Below are 20808 nucleotides of genomic sequence, written 5' to 3'. Positions count from 1 at the left end.
TCTTGGTTTTAACAAGTAGTTATTTGAGTTACTCTCATTATCCTATCAGGTCAAAGTAGTCTGGCCATTCTTCTCTGACATCAACAAGGCATTTCCCCACAAAGCACTGCCTCTGTGGGGAAATGTAAACCTCGAGGATGGTTGTGTGTGAACCAGCCCAGTCCGTCAGGTACCAACAACCACGCCACATTCAAAGTCACTTAGATCTCTTTTCTTTATTCTAATGCTCAGTTTGAACTTCAGCAGGTCATCTTAACAATAGGATCCCCTAACAAAGTGGTTGATGAGTGCATATTTCTTCACGAGTTACATTTTTGTTTGCCAGTTCCATTTTTTATGGATGCCCCATAGTGTTAATGACGATTTGACATAGCTTTTACTAAGGCCGTATTAGAAACAACTTGAATTTTTGGTGACAATCCCATTAAAATAGAAGCAAGTGCACCAGATCTATATAACTGGACATCTGTGAAATGTCTTCATATTTTAATAATGACTGTTTGTGCAAGCTTGTATACATATGTTTACAGATGTTTTAAATGTCTCTTTGTATTCCTCTTTTCAGTCTGCAAAGCATGCAAAAGTACCTTGAGTCTAAATAGTATTGAACAAATACATTTGACTTAACCTTAAGTCAAATGTATTTATTGCTTAATTTTTCAGCAGCTTTTTAATAAGATAATCAGACTGAGTCAGATTATACATAAATACATCATGATTTATTTGAAGTACATGGACAGTCCACACCACAACCCAAACAGAATATGGCAAATTCAAATTTCAACTGATCAGTAGTTCTCTTCATTATATAATTTCAAATAAAAAAAAAAACAACAAAAACATGAGAAGGTAATGATTGTACATGAAAAGAATAAACCATCTGTGTAAACATCTGTGGGATATGGAAAGGCAAATCATAGCTTTCCTGAAGATGAACTATACCACAGGTATCAACGAAATATTGGACGATACGCAAACTGAAGAGAGAAAAAATAGCAAAACAGGACATCTTAAATAGGTCTTTGTCTTACCCTGAGCTCTTCTATCAATTTTTTCCTGAAATAAATTAGAATCAGACAGCTATCAGGAAGTGTCAGCCACACACCTGCTTTACAGTCTTTAACTGGACAGCTCCATCGTACCAAGCTTTAAGGCCACCAGGTTAGTGTGACTCGTTTGAGCATGGCTCTGATGTTATGTCTATATGTGTGTGCACATACAAACAGTTGGTGTTCCAGGTATCAAAGCTTATAAAGGGGATAGTTAGATAGGGGTCACAAAGTGGGAAAAGTCTCTTGAAGGTCTGATTTCTCCCCTCAGCCCCCTTCACGGTTCTTCCACTCTAGCTCCACACCAATGTTTTGGAATGAGCCGAATTTAGCTGCACATTTTCATAGTTATCTCCATTTCTCTAAAATGAAAACGAAAAGAGAATTATTTTGCAACACTATATAGTTTGTTTGTTTTTTTACCACTGTGGAACTTTGTGGTTTTAAAAGTATAGTGATACTGTGTCTCTCACCTTGGATGCTATGGCTTTGAGTTTTCCAAGTAGAGAAGGTTTTGTGTATACAACTTCATCCTCCATGTCTGCCTCATTCTCCCCCTCCATCACAGCACAGCTGTCAGCCACTGGCATTTCACATTCCTTATTAGCAGACATCACCAGCCGGGAGTACTTATACTCCAACCTTGCACAGAGACAAGTGACAGAATCAATACTGCAGAAATTTACAAGAAGAAGAAGAAGACGAAGAATCTTCACATAAATACTGTGATGTTACAGAGACAGAATGGCAAGAGATGGGATTTGGTAATAATGGAGAAGAAGAGACAAAGTTAAGGAAAGAAAACAAAACATGTGAAGCTAAAATCTTACAGCAGTGATGAGGAAGAAGGTGAGAAAGGGAGAAGGGGAGAATATTAAGGGGAATTAAGGGGAAAATGAGAAAACATGTAATTAAATAATGATGTGAGAAGTTAAAGAACAAGAGGCTAAAGATACCGTTTGTTCTTCTTCCAGAAATAGCAGGTCAGGGAAACGAGCAACACTGCAGTGAAAGCTCCCAGTCCTGCACCAAGCTGGATCCAGAACTCAATGCCCTCACAGGTCTGTGTTTTCTTAGCAGGCAAGGGCACACCACCCATGCACAGCTTTGGTTCATTCCACACATACAGCAAGTCCTAAGGGTGGATATACACACATGAATGGGACAGCGCATACACTAGTAAGTGTAAATATGAAATTTGAAGTGTTCAATAGGTTTGTCTTCATTCCAGCAACCTGCATTTTAAGTGAAACAAAGACTGTTATAGTGCTGACTTTAAGCTTTGTGGGATTTTTCTACATACATGGATATTTTGGATGCTAACAACCTTTAGGCTTGTTACCATGAACGGTTGTGGAATTATAACCCGTTTGGTTGCTTGGCTGGCTATAAAATTGGATAAGAATTTTAAAATCGGAGGTGAATATAAACCACTTCAAATGAAAGCTGCAGTACACAGTCTGTTTTAATTCACATTAAACATGCCTTTAAGAAAAATCCAGTACTCATAGACAAGTATATGTCCACACACACACCTGATTTCCTCCCTTGCAGACTCCCTCTATCTGATGGTAGTCTCTTTCTGTGCATGTAGGACAAGCCCCTGAGCTCTCCCATAAGAATTGAAAGGTGCAACCATCACACGTTCCAGCAGGACACTGACTGAAATAGCCAAAGGCACAATTTGTTCAGTAAGCTGGACCACAGCACAGAACAGTGACAAACACATGAAAATTAGAGAGACGTTGATGAGAAAGACCTGGGTACTGAGAGCTCCCCCGTAGTGCTCTTGTCTGGGTTACAGCGAAGTGTCACCACCACGCTCCGACCCGACTCGCAAGATGAAGTTGTCTCCAAAGACCTTACACCAAAAAGCACAGAAAGCAAGAAGCTTAAAGCAGTGATTTTTTCCCCACTCTATAAATAATGCCTGTAATGATAGGCACCTGTAGTAAAAGTTGACATCAGGAACTTTCTTGGAGGTCTTGGGAAACAGATCTGGTGTTACACTTATTCCTTCAAGGTTGTTATCCACAGTTGTCCCTGTTAATATTTATAGAAATGTATTACTTAATAATATGTCTACTTTTAATTTGTCTTTAATCTTTTCTATGACAGGAGTTTAACATTTAAAGACAAGCAAAAAAGACCTTTTATATTATACGAGTAATGATCCCCACAAAAAAGGACCTTTTACTTATTATCACATATTATTTTATTCTTTTAAAATAAAAATAGAGGCATAAAAAAGTAAACCTAAATTCAATTCTCTTCACTGCCACCGTCTGTGTTTGATGCTCACTAACCAACAAATGTGTCAGCCAGGTTAATGGACTGCGAGGAGAGGGCTGTGTGGAATCCTCGTCCACTAGCTGGGATTATTGTTGATTGACAGATGAAGGTCGTGATGGCATTGGGCCCTTCCTTTTCTCTCTGGGAGTCAGTGATGGATAGGTCTGTTACATTGTCTGTACATACTGCCAACTGACCCTTAAAGAAAAAGAGAAAATTGCAATGACATTCAATTTGTGCACAACACATTTAAAATTGCAGGATTTTCTGCGCATTTTCATCTTTGCACACCTTTCCTCCACAGATACTGATATTGAAGTGATGGAAGTACTTGGTTCCTTTTGAGGTAAAGCTTGGGCCATTCATCAGTGACCCCACTGGCCCAAGTGAGCTGAAGTCAAAAGTCAGAGTGGCATTGCCTTCTGTGTAGGTGAAGTGACAGTCACTATAGCATAAGCTGTGCTCCTGGAAAACAAATACACAGGTATCTGGTGTACCGCCTTACTGATAACAAGAATTTTCTTAAATTCTTTCTCAATCATAGCAACAAACCTTGTCACTTTTGCTGGAAGGTCCACAGGATTTGCAGGCATCAGGGCCTGGTGCAGCGTGAGGCATCAGGTATGTGTTAGGTGGACACTCTGTGCACTGGCTCGTACTTGCGTCTATGTAATGCCCAGGTGGGCACGGCACACACGCAGAGCTGGACGGTTGTGCACCGAGGGCACAAACCCGACAGCTAGAGGACACTCCGTCCACCGCGTTACTCACAGTGATGGAGTAGATTCGCGCCACATCTTTGACATACTGTCGTACCTTAGGTAGAGAGAGATAAATACACATCAGCTAGATGACATGAAATAAAATCTCCAGTGTTGATATATTGTGCAAGACACTGAGTGACACTTCAGAATTTATCTTTAGAACCAAAAAGAAGGGAGTACTTGGTGTGCCTAAAGTGGTCTGACCTCAAGAACTCAGTCATTTCAGATTTTATTAGCTATTGCACAAATTACAACACAACGACAACAACAGCAACCAAAGACAGTTTAAAACAAAAAGCAAGAAGCAAAGGTTACTGCTATTCTTTTACAGTTTTGCACTTTATGATATGTAATAAGGTTTGCAATTATATGAGATAACTAAAATATTTGAGGTAAATTAAATTAGAGTTATATATTTATATATAACTCTAATTAATAATATATAAATATATTTATAATTTTAAAGGACACCCTAGCCCACACGTCAGTGATCGATTTTGTAACTGTATCATCAGATCTGCAGCTGTATGTACTAGACACTTGGGTGAAGAGAGGTGCTGAGCTGACAGCTGATCACCACCTGGTGGTGAGTTGGCTCAGGTGGGACTGTGGGATCTTCCATAGAGGAAGCAGAGTCTGGGGAGGAGGGGGGCGAGTCATCTATCACCAGGGGTGGGGTCACCCCTGGTGATAGATGACTCTATCACCATCAACTCTTTGGTGGGATAGCCCCTGGAGTGGATGAGGTTCCTAAAGGCTCTGGGTGTTGTACAAAGACTGAACTTTGGACACAGGAGCAACAATGCGGTTTTTGTCCCGGTCGCTGAACACTGGACCACCTCTTTACCCTTTTGAGGATATTTGGGGGTGCATGGGAGGTTGCCCAACCAATCTACATGTGTTTTGTGGACTTGGAGAAAGCATCTGACCATGTGCCTCGGAGAGTTCTGTGGGAGGTGTTTCAGGAGTATGGGGTGTCTGGCCCGTTGCTTTGAGCCAGTTGATCCTTTTGCCACCATTGCAAGAGCTTGGTCTGCATAGCCTGTAATAAGTCAGGCTTCCCAGTGGGTGTTGGACTCTACCAGGGAAAAAGTAACTGAGGAAAACAAAGACATGTTCTTATTAGGAGACTTTAATATCAATTGGTCAGCTCCTTCTTGTCCTTTAAGGAAAAAGATAAGTTCATCAGCGTCGGCTTGTTGCCTGTCTCAGATGATCACCATTCCCACCCGGGTCGCGTAGGTTTGACCAAGAAAATGAAACCACTGAAAACTGCACAAGATTATTTTTCATAGATCATACAAAAATTTCAATGCAGATAAGTATATTAATGACGTAAAAGAAATTCACTGGACTGACATCTGCCTCGAGAGTGACCCTGATATGGCATTATCTATGTTTATTGAAAACTTTTGCTACCTGGCTGACAAACATGCCCCCTTAAAAAGATTTACTGTTAAAAAGAACTACGCACCTTGGTTAGATAATGAACTTAAGGTTGCAATGTCAGAAAGGGATATAGCAAAAGCAAAAGCACATAAGTCTGTCAGTCCACAAGAGTGGGCACGATATCGCGAGTTAAGAAATCAAGTAACTAAATTGAATAGGCGCAAGAAGAAAGAATATTATCAACTTAAGCTCAAGGAGGCCAATAAGGACAGCAAAAAGTTTTAAATAATATAATGGGTAGAGATCTTGCTCCGGTGATGTCTCACATCTACACGGGTGGTACGTTTATAAGTAAAGCTAAGGACATAGCCAATTATTTTGCGAATTATTACAGCAATAAAATAACAAATTTAAAATCTAATATGAGCAGAGGCGATCCCACCTTATCACGTCGTCTTATACAGGATGTTATCATGAATAATAAGCAATGCCAATTTAAGTTTGAGGCAGTGAATGCGGAGATGGTAGAGCGCTTATTGATATCACTTCCTGACGATACATCCTCCGGCTCTGATAACATAGACAGTAAACTGCTCAAAGTTGCAGCCAAGTTTGTGTCCCTTCCTATATGTCACATATTTAATAGATCTTTGGCATGCAGCTTATTTCCATTGCAGTGGAAAGAATCGAAAATAATTCCCATTCCTAAAAACAAGAATGACGTTTTTAATGGTGTCAATAGCAGACCTATTAGTCTACTCCCCGTTCTAAGTAAAATTATGGAGAGGATTGTCTATGAACAAATTCAACATTACCTAACAGAAAATCAGTTACTCACCCAGTTTCAACATGCCTACAAACCTGGTTATTCCACCAGTTCAGCTCTCATTCACATGACAGATAACTGGTACAAATATCTAGATAATGGGAATTTGGCCGGGGTGGTATTTTTGGATTTTAGTGCTGCATTTGATTTGATAAATCATGATCTTTTGATAGATAAACTAAAATGTTATGGATTTTCACCAGCTGCTTTGTGCTGGATGGAAAGTTATTTGTCTGGAAGAAGGCAAAAGGTTTATTATAATGGTTATTTCTCGGAGGGCTGTGAAATGAACTGTGGTCTACCCCAAGGCAGCTGCCTCGGTCCACTTCTCTACTCAGTCTTTACAAATGATTTGCCGTACGTCCCGGATAAATCTCATCTTGTAATGTATGCTGATGATTCCACCATGTTTTATTCAGCCAGTAGCCACTCTGAATTGACAAGCGTATTACAACTAGATTTGCTGAACGTGTTTGATTGGATAAGTAAAAACAACATGATTTTAAACGTGTCTAAATCCAAATCCATGTTAATAGGAAGTAGAGGACGCTTAGTCAACAGCCCACAACTAAATCTTTCCATAGCTGGATTGGTATTAGAACAGGTCACCCAGATTAAATTACTTGGTGTTACCATAAACCACCACCTTTCATGGTCTCAGCACATCAACTCTGTTATTAAGAAAATGGGACGGGGCATAGCTATAGCTAGGAAATGCTCTTTTTATATCACTTCTTCAATTATGAAAGATGTCATTAATGCACTAGTATTATCTCATCTAGAGTACTGCTCAATCATTTGGTCAGCAACTAATAAGACAGATCTGAACAGACTTCAGTTAGTCCAAAATAGGGCGGCCAGATTAGTGTTAAGGTGTTCATATTATACAAGTATTGATAAAATGCACGATAAACTTTCTTGGCTTTCTGTACAAGCTAAATTATACTATGGATTACTTGTATTTTTAAAGAAAGCAATACTGGTAAACACACCACACTTTTTTTATGCTCAGTTGCAGTATCCAGATGAAATACATAATCATGCTACACGATTCTCAACTACCGTAACCACAATTTAGTAACTCCTCGAGTTAAAAGTAACTTTTTGAAAAACTCTGTTATATTTAGAGCATCTTTTCAGTGGAATAAGTTCCCTTATGCAATTAGAGAATTGGCTTCTATTCATAATTTTAAAAATCACCTAAAAGCCTATTTAGGCAGTTTTTAATTTATTTGTAAAAATTGTAGAGGGTAATGTCACTTGTAATGGAAATTGTGTATTTTGTTTGAGTGTTTTGTTTTGGTTTTTTTGCTTTTTTATATAATTTTTAATATTCACATGTTTACATTTTCAGAATTGTAAAACCTTATTGTGGATCTAAGAGCCAAATTATGTGGACAATTTGCATCCAACTCATTGTGTAACATTTTATTTGGTGGTATTTGATGGTTTGGGCCCCAGGAAGACTAGCAACCACTGTTGTGGAAGCTAATGGGGTTCCTTATAAATAAACAAATAAATAAACCAGGGTTGCCGTTTGTTACAGATTCAATTTATAATTTAAATGGGCAGAATTTCTAGGCCAAGTGACAGAAAGCTTCAACTTGGGTGGTCTCAGAATCTCATCTCTGCCTTTCGCAGATGTGGCTCCATTAACTTCATCAGGCGGTGGCCTCCAGCAGCAGGATGAGAATCACCACCTCCAAGTCTGAGGCCATGGTCCTCAGCCAGAAAAGGGTGCCATGTCCATACTAAACCAGGTTAGGGACGAGTTCCTGCCCCAAGTGGAGTGCCTTGGGTCAGTATCTTGGGGTCTTGTTCACAAGCGAGGGAAGAGGGGAGTAGGAGATTGACAGACAGATTGGTGCTGCAGCGCCAGTGATGCGAATGCTGTACCGGTCTGTTGTAGTGAAGAGAGACCTGCACTTAAAAGCTAAGCTCTCAATTTCCCGGTCTACGTCCCTACCCTCAGCTATGCTCACGACCTTTGAGTAGTGACCAAAAAACGAGATCGTGGATACAAGTGACGGAAATGGGCCTCCTCTGAAGTGTGGCTGGCCTCTCCCTTGGAGATAAAGTGAGGAGTTTGGCCATCTGGGAGAGGCTCAGAGTAGAGCTGCTACTCCTCCACATCGAAAGGAGCCAATTGAGGTGATCTGACAAGGATGCCTGCTGGGGTCTCCAGGGTGATGTGTTCCAGGCATAACCCACTGGGAGGATGCTGCGTTGCAGACCCAGGCCAAGCTTGAGAGATTATATCTCTCATTTGGCCTGGGAACACCTTTGTGTTCCCCCAGACAAGCTGGAGGAGGTGGCCAGGGAGAGGGAGGTCTGTCTGGGTGTCTCTACTTAGGTTGCTGCCCTAATGACCCAGCCCCGGATAAGTGGAAGGAAATGGATGGATGGGTGGAAAGTATTAATGAACATCGTTCACTGACAGCTTTGAAGTGAATGTAGTTTAAATTAGTTCATATCTGTGTGTAATTGTGTACTTTACTCACATCTGAAGCTTGGTTAGTCCTCTGGAAGGCCCATGTGTAGGAAACTGAAGCATTCTTTGTCATGATGTGTGTGTAGGTTTGCCTTGTTTTGTTTTTCTCCCAAGACTCCACTATTTTTGTACTCTTCCTGTTTACATCCTAAAAGATTCATTAGACAAATTTCTGGTTTGAAAATCTATGGTAACATTTTTCAGAGCAGCAATCATGTCAGTAACTCTTCTCACCATCATGAAGTAGAGCTCACAGTCAGCTGTGCAAGAAGTTTCAAATTCAAATGTAATGCGACCAAATTCTTCCCCTGAATGACTCGACACTGAAGTAGGAAGCCTGATGGCAAATAAACAGAAGAAGGGAATTAGTCACAGCTGAAAGAAATAGCTCAGTGGCAAAAGTGATGGAGGCTAAAAAACTCAAAGCTACTATCCTTACTTGAATCCAGGAACATGGAGGTTGAGGATGAGGTAATCATTATCAGAGCTTCCGGCTCCAGCCTGGATGTGATTACCTGCAACCTCCCAACCTGAAAATAAATAAATAAATAAATAAATAAATAAATAAATAACTGATCAAGCACACACATCCATACATATGCAATAATACTAAGTGCAATAATCCTTTCTGTCATCGTTGTATTTTTACTCAGTTGTATATAGTATTTGTATTCTATTTTTATCTTATTGTATATTTATTTTATTTTATTCTACTGTATATAGTATTTTATTTTATTCTATTCTGTACAGTTGTGTACTGTATTTATTCTTATTGTATTCTAATTTTTGCCTCATAACTTTTGCACTGTCCACTTCCTGCTGTGACAAAACAAATTTCCCACGTGTGGGACTAATAAAGGTTATCTTATCTTATCTTAAATAAATAAATAAATAAAGTATAATAATGTATAGACATTTAGAAAACTGCATGAACTCTGGTGTATTTGCTTAAAATAAAGATAAACCGTCCCACCTCCTCCCCATGAGCACAATTAACTAGTTTGTTGGAGGAGAAGGAAGAGCTGTTGGCATCATTGTTGTCGTTGGGGGTGGGGGGGGGGGCCTTGGTGTCAGTGTTGCGGTTAGTGCGTGTTGCTAATGGTAGCCAAATATTTGCCATGCTTTTTGATTCACTTCATTGGAGTCATCACACAATACAGTGACAAAATAGACCAGAATTGAGGGAAAGAGCAAAAGTGGGCATGTCTTGCCATAAACACCTACCATTCATACTGTCACACTTGGAATTGCCGACATTAAAACAGGAAGTCTTCATGTTAGAAGGAAGAACATTCCACCATTTGTACTCATAACCCAAGGTGGGCTCAGAGCCTGCAGGACACTGCTGACATGCTGGGGACAAACAGTGAAAAACACAATTGGGAAACCGCATGAAACAAAAGGTAAGTGGAAGACAAATGAGGACTGTAAGATAGAAAGTTTTCAGTACGTTTCATGCCATCGGAAAAGGTCCCAGGTGGACATGGTGAGCATGTGGCCGTGTCATTGTTATAGAAACCAGGGTTACAGGGGGGGCAGGGCTCTCGTTCTCCACTTGGAGGCAATGTCACAGCTCCAGTCACATTCTCAAGACAGATCTTAGGTTCAACCCACTTAAATATGACCTGTGTCTGAAATCAGATAAAAAAAGGTGTGAGTTGGAATAAAAAGGACAAACTGTGATTATAGAGCGAGTCTCAACAGGCTCTTTAGTAAAGAGGTAGCCTCTTTTCTCTCACCTTGCGCTCTTGGTCACAAGCTGTGTGGATCTGGAAATAATCCTTCATGGAACAGGGAGGTCTGTCCTTACATGAGCCAGATCCCTCAGCTAGGAAAAGTGGGGATACATTATATTAATATTAGCATAGGAGATATAAAGCAAATATAATTATTTAAAAACAGGAGCAATTTTAAGCAGAATCGATCCCCCCCACCCCCATTTCCTTTTATATGGATACAACACTAGCAAAGCAACAGTCGCAAAATATGTACTAAATAAAATATGTTTATTCCCTGGATGATCTAGCTAGGAAAGAGGACTAGGGCCACTGGGGAAAAAAAGTGGGCATGTGATTTTTTTCTTCTTTTCCAGAAGTCTGAGACAAAAGAAAGAATTCTGAGGTTAAGCTCAGAATTTTGACTTTTTCCTTAGAATTATTTTTTTTCAGAATTCTGGAAAAAAAGAAAAAGAAAACTTTTTTTTTCCCCCGGTGGCCCTAATCCTCTACCGTATCTAGCTGTATCCAGTGACTTTTAAATTACTTTACTAAACAGAAAATTAATTAAATGCATTATATGATTCTTTATCAAGGCAGAGTGTGCCTCAGTAAAAACTGTGGAATTGTCTGTTCTTTCATCTTAAAACTTAAATTTCATTAGATGGTTAAACAGTCTGAACAACTCGTTTGAAGTACAAAGAAGAGTTGTATTGCCATATCAGCTGGTTTTGCCTTTTGGTCTTCATAAAACACATCACCTAGTACAGCTCAAATAAAAAATATTAAAAAATAACATCAAAATACATATCGGTCAACAGTGCATCTACAAGAAATGGCCAATCATTGTCCCAGGCAAGGAGTAGGTTGTCTCATATTTAGTTCATAATCCAAAGGAGTGCAACTTATTGGCAGTCCTTAATATTTATCCTGAGATGTGCCTATTTAATATGGTACAGGCCAATTTTAAAAATAAGTGAATACATTTTTTTAAATCACTTGAGTAGAAAGATCCAACTAAATACATTTTCAAAAAGTATGTTAACATTATGTAGCAGTATGTAAAAGTATGTTACAAGATACATCATACAAATAAAATAACCACAGTACTTTAACTGAAAAGTCCTCGTTCAAACCCCCTGGGGAAAAAAAATAATAATAATCTAAACTTCTAATTCAAGATTCTAGTGCATTGGCTGCCTTCCTATCATATTACATATGTTAGCAAATATACTAACATAATGATCAAGCATTACTTTTGCTGCCCCAGTTGCCAAAACCTGCTATTCCCTTGCGATCACACGGGCTCACTGTGTTTCTTTTTCTAAAGTTTGACAACTGTGACATAAAAATAGGACAAGCTCTATCTATATCCTTTAGATGTTCTTCTCTAAAAAGCAGTGATAGCAATTAGGATTCAAAACAGATTTGAAATGGCAAATCTAGCTTTTTATTCATACCTGCATACTGAGTGCTGGTGTTACAGGGAGTGCAGGAACTGGCACCATGGCCAGAATAGGTGTCCCGAGGACAGGGTTCACATGAGGAGGAGCCAGGGACTCGACTGAAAGATCCCGGCTTACACGGAAAACACTCTGATGTGTAGGCAACACCTGAGCGGAGCAGAAAAGATAGAAAGAAGAAGTAACTGTTTGATCTATTTTGTTGTCATTTTTTATAAAGAGAAAAAGAAAAAAGCAAAAGTAACCACCAACCCTCAATATGAATATTTTTCAGCAGTGCAGGATTCACCACTTTTTTTCCCATCGTAACACCACCAGTCCTCCAGTAAAGGATGTTGGTGCCAGATTTCAGGTTCACCTAGAATACACATATCAATGCATCATCAGCTTGGGATTAAATATTAATAATTAATATAATATTCTATCTGAAAATTAAGAAAGGTCATTATATGCGATCAGCTTAATTGCAGCAGCTAAGCTGTAACTCTATAGCCATCTAACCATGAAGTATAAAGCTTAACAGCACAAGTTCAGAAAACATAAACTGCAAAGTATGCAGGACAACAGTAACTTTATACAGATTGTTTTGTTTTCATGGCATATAATGCCACGTAAGTAAATTCATTTTTTTTTTTCTTATTAAGGAATTAAAATAGCAGAACAATTTTCTTGAACCAAACAAATCTAATCTAACCTGCGAGAAGAAGCAAGGAGCAGTACCACCACTAGAAACCTATCTCAAGAAGATCCATATATTACATTTAATTGTACATTTTAATTCACAATGCAGAAACCAAAATATGTACGTGCAGAAGCTCATTTACAGCATGAGTGGAAAATTACTGGAGACAATATAAAATGATGCCAGCTCCTTTCTGTGTACACGCTTCCTGCTTCTATCCGCTCTGTGGATGTTACACAATACATTTGATTTGGGAGAACGAGGCTAAAAACCTGCCCTTTCTGTCTACTTGTCGTCGTGCTCTGTGAGACATTTACCGTATGAGTTGCCCATTCGCCATGCTTGGTGAGCTTGAGCCACTTCTTGTCATCAGACTGATCCATTTCTTGACACTGGTCATTCTGGATCTAAACACACACAAGCAGATCAAAACCTCCCCCCTTTTTTTCCACACTAATTTTCAGTTACAACATTGTGCATGGTTTATATGTTCATGCATACACACCGCATCACTACACTGATAAGTGGACAGGGGAAAATACAAAAAAAAAGTACTAGAATTAACTGTAAGAAAACTATGTAACTATGCTTTAGCTTGAGCACAATCTATAGTACTTTTTAATTAGCTCTTGCAGGCTTCTTACAAATAAAATAGCATTGATAGATGTATATACAAGCAATAATAATAGAATAGAATAGAATAGAATAGAATAATCCATTTAATTGTCCCACAAGGGGAAATTTGGTTGTAACAGCAGCCAAAAAGACACATATACAAACAAACAGTACACAGGACACAGAACAGAAACATACACAATTTTTCTTACATATTTACATTAAGGACAATGGTTACTATATACAGAGAGTACTGTACAGTTACAGTGGGGCAAAAAAGTATTTAGTCAGCCACCGATTGTGCAAGTTCCCCCACTTAAAATGATGACAGAGGTCAGTAATTTGCACCAGAAGTACACTTCAACTGTGAGAGACAGAAGGTGAAAAAAAAAATCCATGAATCCACATGGTAGGATTTGTAAAGAATTTATTCGTAAATCAGGGTGGAAAATAAGTATTTGGTCACCTCAAACAAGGAAAATCTCTGGCTCTCACAGACCTGTAACGTCTTCTGTAAGAAGCTTTTCTGTCCCCCACTCGTTACCTGTATGAATGGCACCTGTTTGAACTCATCATCTGTATAAAAGACACCTGTCCACAGCCTCAAACAGTCAGACTCCAAACTCCGCCATGGCCAAGACCAAAGAGCTTTCGAAGGACACCAGGAAAAGTATTGTAGACCTGCACCAGACTGGGAAGAGTGAATCTACAATAGGCAAGCAGCTTGGTGTGAAAAAATCAACTGTGGGAGCAATCATCAGAAAATGGAAGACATACAAGACCACTGATAATCTCCCTCGATCTGGGGCTCCACGCAAGATCTCATCCCGTGGGGTCAAAATGATCATGAGAACGGTGAGCAAAGATCCCAGAACCACACGGGGGGACCTGGTGAATGACCTGCAGAGAGCTGGGACCAAAGTAACAAAGGTCACCATCAGTAACACACTACAACGGCAGGGAATCAAATCCCGCAGTGCCAGACGTGTTCCGCTGCTGAAGCCAGTGCATGTCCAGGCCCGTCTGAAGTTTGCCAGAGAGCACATGGATGATACAGCAGAGGATTGGGAGAATGTCATGTGGTCAGATGAAACCAAAGTAGAACTTTTTGGTATAAACTCAACTCGTCGTGTTTGGAGGAAGAGGAATACTGAGTTGCATCCCAAGAACACCATACCTACTGTGAAGCATGGGGGTGGAAACATCATGCTATGGGGCTGTTTTTCTGCCAAGGGGACAGGACGACTGATCCGTGTTAAGGACAGAATGAATGGGGCCATGTATCGTGAGATTTTGAGCCAAAACCTCCTTCCATCTGTGAGAACTTTGAAGATGAAACGAGGCTGGGTCTTCCAACATGACAATGATCCAAAACACACCGCCCGGGCAACAAAGGAGTGGCTCCGTAAGAAGCATTTGAAAGTCCTGGAGTGGCCTAGCCAGTCTCCAGACCTCAACCCCATAGAAAATCTGTGGCGGGAATTGAAAGTCCGTGTTGCTCGGCGACAGCCCCAAAACATCACTGCTCTCGAGAAGATCTGCATGGAGGAATGGGCCAAAATACCAGCTACTGTGTGTGCAAACCTGGTAAAGACCTATAGTAAACGTTTGACCTCTGTTATTGCCAACAAAGGTTATGTTACAAAGTATTGAGTTGTATTTTTGTTATTGACCAAATACTTATTTTCCACTCTAATTTATGAATAAATTCTTTACAAATCCTACCATGTGGATTCATGGATTTTTTTTTTTCACATTCTGTCTCTCACAGTTGAAGTGTACCTCTGGTGCAAATTACTGACCTCTGTCATCATTTTAAGCGGGGGAACTTGCACAATCGGTGGCTGACTAAATACTTTTTTGCCCCACTGTACAGTTAATAATGAAGTGATGGCAGATGTTTCCACTGAAAGGCAACGAATACTCACAAAGAACTCAAATAGCAGGTTACTGTCAGGATACTGGTAGTCAAAGCTAACTGAGCCTTGTTTCTTCAGATGCACAGCATAGATGAGAGAGACTGTGCATTCATCCCTGTTGGACTCCAGATAGTTTCCCTGAGGAGCCCAGGAAGAGCTACAAGAAAAAAAATAAATAAATCCAGCATAGTATTTTTTTACCAACTTTTTCCCTTTTTTAAATGTCTTACTCAATTACCTGTTACAGGTGAGGCTGTTATAACCAGGTAGGCTGTTCTCCAGGGAGGTTGCTAGGCTACTAAATCCAATAGGCATGTAATCCCATTGGTCGAAGCGGATACCGCTACCGAGGGAGTAGCTTCCTGCTGCACACTGAGTGCACTCCTGAGCTGACATCTCCAGGAACTCTCCAGCCTTACATGAGAAGGCTAGTGGACACAGTGAAAGAAAGAAAACAGTTTTTGAATTTACCAACCTTCTTCACATTCTACAGCAAAAAGCATGGTCGCATCAGCCATTACATGTAATGTAACCCCAGTGATTGACAAACTTCATTCTTACATCTGTTACAAAGCGTCTTTGTACTTGTTTTCCCCTCACTGAGCCATTGTGTCTCTGCATTTCTCCAGAACAGGTATGAGGACAGTTCTTCCTCATACCTGTTCTCGTCTAATGGCATTGTGATGCTTCTCTATGCTAAATGTGAGAGCATGCAACTGCTTCAAGGCTAGATTTAAAAATAGTTTGCTCTGGCAGGCACTTTGATAGTTACACATAACAACTGGTGACAGATAAGCTCATTAAGTGGGCGGTGTGCTCCATTTCAATACAGTGAATGACACTGAAATATCATATGCGAGTTAGAATTAGATGACGAACCTATGAGAACACAAGTGTATATAAATAGTGGTCTGAGGAGGAAGAAGGAAACAAAAAATTGTTTAAAATAACAAAAGGTGAGAAACTGTGCTGATATGGAAAGCATTTTGTTAGTTCAGTCTTCAGTGCATTCCAGTTCACGGCACTATTATTATTAAAATAATAAATAAACTTTTTCCAAACAATTTATGCATACATAACACATGTAGGTTTGAAAACAGTAAAAGAAAAGAAAGCATTCATGAACCCTATTGTTGGATTCGATCCATTAGTGAGGTGGTGTTGAATAAAAGCACTGGGCAAACCTGTACAGGTGAATGATAAAGACCAAACTTGTATGACCAGCAACATGAGCATTCCGTCATGTAATGAAACGGTGTCATCTTGGCTCCATTATGATAAGAGTGTCAAACAAAAACTACAAAAAGAAAAAAGTAACACCCTCTATGACTCACTTTTTTACTTAAGAAAAAAAAAAGACATTAGCATCGACTGGAAAGGTTAGTTACATGGCCCAATAAAAAGCACCAAACGAGCTTGAGTTAACATCCTCAAGGACACATGTTTGTCAGTGAGCACCTGTGCATTCTTGGAGCTACACTAACATCTCCCTGTCCTTTCACTTCACATTAAACAACCACTAACCTTCATCAACACGTGCCATCAATTATGTGCCTTGTTTCGTAGCAAGCACAGAAAGATATTACGTAACATTGTTTTTGCTCCAAGGTTATTGGCCTGTAGCTTCACTCTATGGTTGGTCGACGTCCAAACACACTCAGTCAGGTTGTGGTGGTGAAAGTTCCAGCTACTGATAAGAAGGTGACATACACACATCAGCTTCAGTCATTTTCCACACGCACACTTAACTCACTGCATTCTGTGCCTCGCACTGGCGCTGGTAGTCCAGTACAGGCCCCAGGGTGCTGTGGGATGGCCACTCTCCACCGAGATCCTGTGCTGTCACACTCCGTGTACTCAAAGTAGTAATCAGTCTGCCAGGGAGACACACAAAACATAAGAAGTCAGTCAACATAGCAGGCTTGGACATAAAACCTGACTAAACATAGGCCAGAGGCAGGTCAGCAAACATCTCCACCCAAACTAAAGCACAGAATCATCTCTTCCAGATAAGAATCACCAGCAAATCAGAGCAGACTGCTTGCTACTAACAATGAATTCCTACAGAATCCAGCTGCTATTGGCTGAAAAACATGAGTGCCAGTCACAGTGTAATCTCTAAAGCTAAAACCATTCTTCTGCCCCTGGTCACAACAAACCATCTCCATGGCGATAGGAGTAGGGGAGATGGCAGCAGTGGGCTGCTGGTGAAAGAGGCTGAGTCATTTTACCAGCAGCTTTTAACATTTCAAGTAGGCTCACTTAGACATTCGATTATTGCATGTAATTGTTTTAATCTGTGGCCCATGAGTGAAAAGCACTGGCCCAGTGTTCTTGATTCCACTTCTCCTCATCTTGTGTCTACAGAGGCGGGTGGCCTAATTTCTGACAGTTTACATAATGCTATTCCTTGAGCCAAACCAGATTTTGACACCCCGGCACATACAGGCTGTTGTGTGTGGAGTGATTTTTTTTCCCTGGTTTTAAGTGGGTCTAAGGTTAGAGCTCAGAGACGCTTTCCGATAAAGGTCACAAGAAATGAGGCTAAATCAAGCATATTAATACACAAACTGTTTTTACTGCTGTAGTGATACAAAAAATAAATACAGGATTGTGAACTGTGCAACACTAAACCCTCGTTATCTCTTGCGACTCCCATAAGTGCTGTGGTCAATCACTGATGTGGCAGCTGTTCAATATTCATCTCACACCATGATTCAGCAAAGTCCTCTTCGGAATAAATTTCTTTCAGCGTAAACATCAGCTCTGGTAAATCTCACCCTCCCCAGAAGAGCTAAAGCTGCACAATGATTTAACCACCATATAGGAACAAACTGGAGGCCCGCAGTAATCTCTTTGTCAGTGTGAAAAAAGAGAATGACTTAGAGGAATGTTGCTCCTCTATCTTGGGACACCTCGTGTGTGTGTGTGTGTGTGTGTGTGTGTGTGTGTGTGTGTGTGTGTGTGTGTGTGTGTGTGTGTGTGTGTGTGTGTGTGTGTGTTGTGCTGCCAGCCTAGTGTCAGAACGTGTTGAGCTGTGCCAGACCAAAGGGAAGGAAAAGCCAGTTCATGCAGGAAACTGATAACTTAATAGCACAGACTGGTGAAGTTCAACAAACACCAGACCTGAACAGTGATTCATACTCCTCCATGTTGTTCGCGTTATTTAAACAGAAAGCAGTGCTGAGGTGTGCGTCTTCACACATGCTGCAAATTATAAAGTGGGACTCCAAACCTACACCGTAAATCGACCCGGAAATGTGACATCAATGTTTAATCGTGTTTACTGTTCGATCACTAGATTAATAACTCGCTCAAGCGTGCGCAGACACAGCAGCCTTTCGCCTTTTCTTTCTTTTCTGTATAAACAGTCAGTTATTTTGATATAGCGATAAACAGCTCAGACTGATTGACTGTAGCCTCACCTCAGTACACTGCTTCTGTCCTTTCGCCCCGTCCATCAGCTGGAGCGCGCAGAGGATGAGAGCGCAACGACCGACGAGCCAAGCTGAGGTCTGCATTGTAGATCATCGAAGGTGGCGGGGGGGACACAAACACACAAAAACAACCGAAATCCAGGAGAAAAACGGAACGTATCATGAACCCGAACCCGGCTTGACACCTGCTTATATCGCTTCTTGCTTCCCAGGCTTTCCACCTGCAATTACGCTGCGCGCTCCAGGGATGCCTCATCAGATTCAAGCAGTGTAGGATAAAAAAAAAAAAGGGTTTCCGGTTAAGGTTTTCAAAATAAAGATTTGCGCGTACGGTTGATGATTTGTGATGGTAGTGTTTAGTGAAATGCATCATTTTGTATGATGTCATTTTTGTGATATGGATGTGTTTAGGAACGCATAAATGTTCACTGCAGAAGTTAAGCCCCCAGTTTTCCTTTAATTTGAAGGCGAAGTAATGCTGCCTTCTGTTGCTGTCGTTGTATTTTCTTTCTTTTGCACATCTTTGATTCATGCTTTTAACCTCCTGGTCCTCCTGAAGTGTTGCTTACATAAAAAAATAAATAAATAAATAAAGAATTTTTTTAAAAAATTAAAAAACAAGCTGGCTATCATAAAAATATTTAAATATACAAAATATAGCGAAATGTTTAGTAGCATATTAATTATAATACTGGTGGCTAAAGGAAAACGAGCAGCAATTTTTTGGGCACACAACATTTTGAAAGGATTTTTTCATGATCTTGCGAGCATTAAACACTAGTGACAGTCATGCACACAACTGACCACCAGAGGGAAACAAAGCTCTGCAACATTACTGTGGGGACGGCTCTGGTTAGCTGTGTTACGTTATCTACAGCCTGTGCAATAACAATCAAATTTATATTTTTTTATTTTGTGTCTGAAGTGAGATATTTATGGAAATAAATGTTCGGCGTGCAACTCTGAAAGTCTAACATAGTAAGTGTAGCACTTGCAGCTGATGTGTCTGACATGGAAAAACTGGTTTGTGCTCATTTTTTTGGTTTTGAACACATGTAGAGTTTGTCAGACTCGGGTTACTACTGAAGGTCTAACAGATAGAAGATTTCTAAAGCTTCCAAATAATATCAACCTGAAAATGAAATGGATATAATTTGGTTGCATGTTTTTAATCTTGGCTATAAAGTCCCTCTAAGCCTGTATGTTTCTGTTTACATCCTTACACAAAAAAGCTCATGCATGTTTCATAATAACACCCTGGCTCAATTTGTCAGGGTGTGCATTACACCCATAGCACCAAACCGCATTAAAAAACACGGAAGAGCAGCCTGACAGAACAACTCTGTGCCTGTAGGTGTAACAGAAATGCAATGCGTCTCTTTTTTTTCTTTTTTTTCTTTTTTTTGAACAGTTTTCTTATTAACTTTCTATTTAATGGACAGAAATTTGAAATTAGTTTAATCATCTAAGCAAAGCATTGTGTTTAAAATAAAAAACGTGTGTAAAATTTTTATGACCTTCATTGACTAGTTATCAGACATTAATCTTTCTTTGGAATTGGTAAACATATCGGTGACATAATAGTTTAATTGTTGTGTCTGGTGTTTCTCCTACAGTCAGCAGTGCAACCGACTTAGGACCAAAATGCCACCAAGAACTTGAAACTTAGAAATGACCCATCTTTCCCATGAGACTGAACCTGTCCCCCCAATTTACAGCATGTGAGAAAACGCATAAAATAATAATAGTTTCAAGAGGGAAAAAAAATGCCTGGCAGGCTGTGTAATCAACTTGCTTTCCTGTGGCACTCACGTGGATAATTTATGACATGCTGCATTAAACTGAGTCACAAGGCTTGTCCACAGTGCTAGGACTTCCCTTTGTTCACACACTGAGAGTCAGGACTCCTGCTGTTAAATTCACGTGGGTTGAAATTTTTCCTCGCTTGACAGAATATACCCTTTCTGACATTTAATTCTGTTGCAGGAAACTTAGCAATAATTTCTTTTCTGTTGAATTTTTTTCCTGTGTATAGAGTATTTTGGTTTCAACTAAGAAAACTATGCAGCTGGCACCAAATGAAGACTAAAGCTTATCTTTAATCAGAATTACAACTAGACCATCAGAAATATTATATGCAATATAATTGTGGTCTAAAATATAAGT

General features: G+C 39.9%; 1 protein-coding gene across 1 annotated transcript; it reads right to left on the bottom strand.

Annotated features, from left to right (window-relative positions):
* Positions 1–697: 697 nt before the first annotated feature.
* Positions 698–19454, bottom strand: elapor2a (endosome-lysosome associated apoptosis and autophagy regulator family member 2a). Its single transcript, XM_026176091.2, has 22 exons — positions 18631–19454; positions 16959–17079; positions 15444–15633; positions 15215–15362; positions 12989–13078; positions 12242–12347; positions 11987–12139; positions 10551–10639; positions 10262–10442; positions 10036–10164; positions 9251–9341; positions 9046–9148; positions 8822–8959; positions 3894–4157; positions 3633–3806; positions 3356–3539; positions 2996–3092; positions 2809–2910; positions 2585–2711; positions 2006–2184; positions 1523–1691; positions 698–1411 (listed from the first exon to the last, which is right to left on the bottom strand). The coding sequence occupies exons 1-22, from the start codon at positions 18724–18726 to the stop codon at positions 1343–1345; spliced, it is 3000 nt and encodes a 999-aa protein (XP_026031876.2). The 5' UTR covers positions 18727–19454; the 3' UTR covers positions 698–1342.
* Between the last annotated feature and the right edge of the window lie 1354 nt (positions 19455–20808).

This window comes from Astatotilapia calliptera, chromosome 7 (genome assembly GCF_964374335.1).
Source record: "Astatotilapia calliptera chromosome 7, fAstCal68.1, whole genome shotgun sequence".
NCBI classification, from domain to species: Eukaryota; Metazoa; Chordata; class Actinopteri; order Cichliformes; family Cichlidae; genus Astatotilapia; species Astatotilapia calliptera.
The sequence above is the reverse complement of the archived record's forward strand: the minus strand, read 5'-3'. Positions and strand labels throughout refer to the sequence as shown.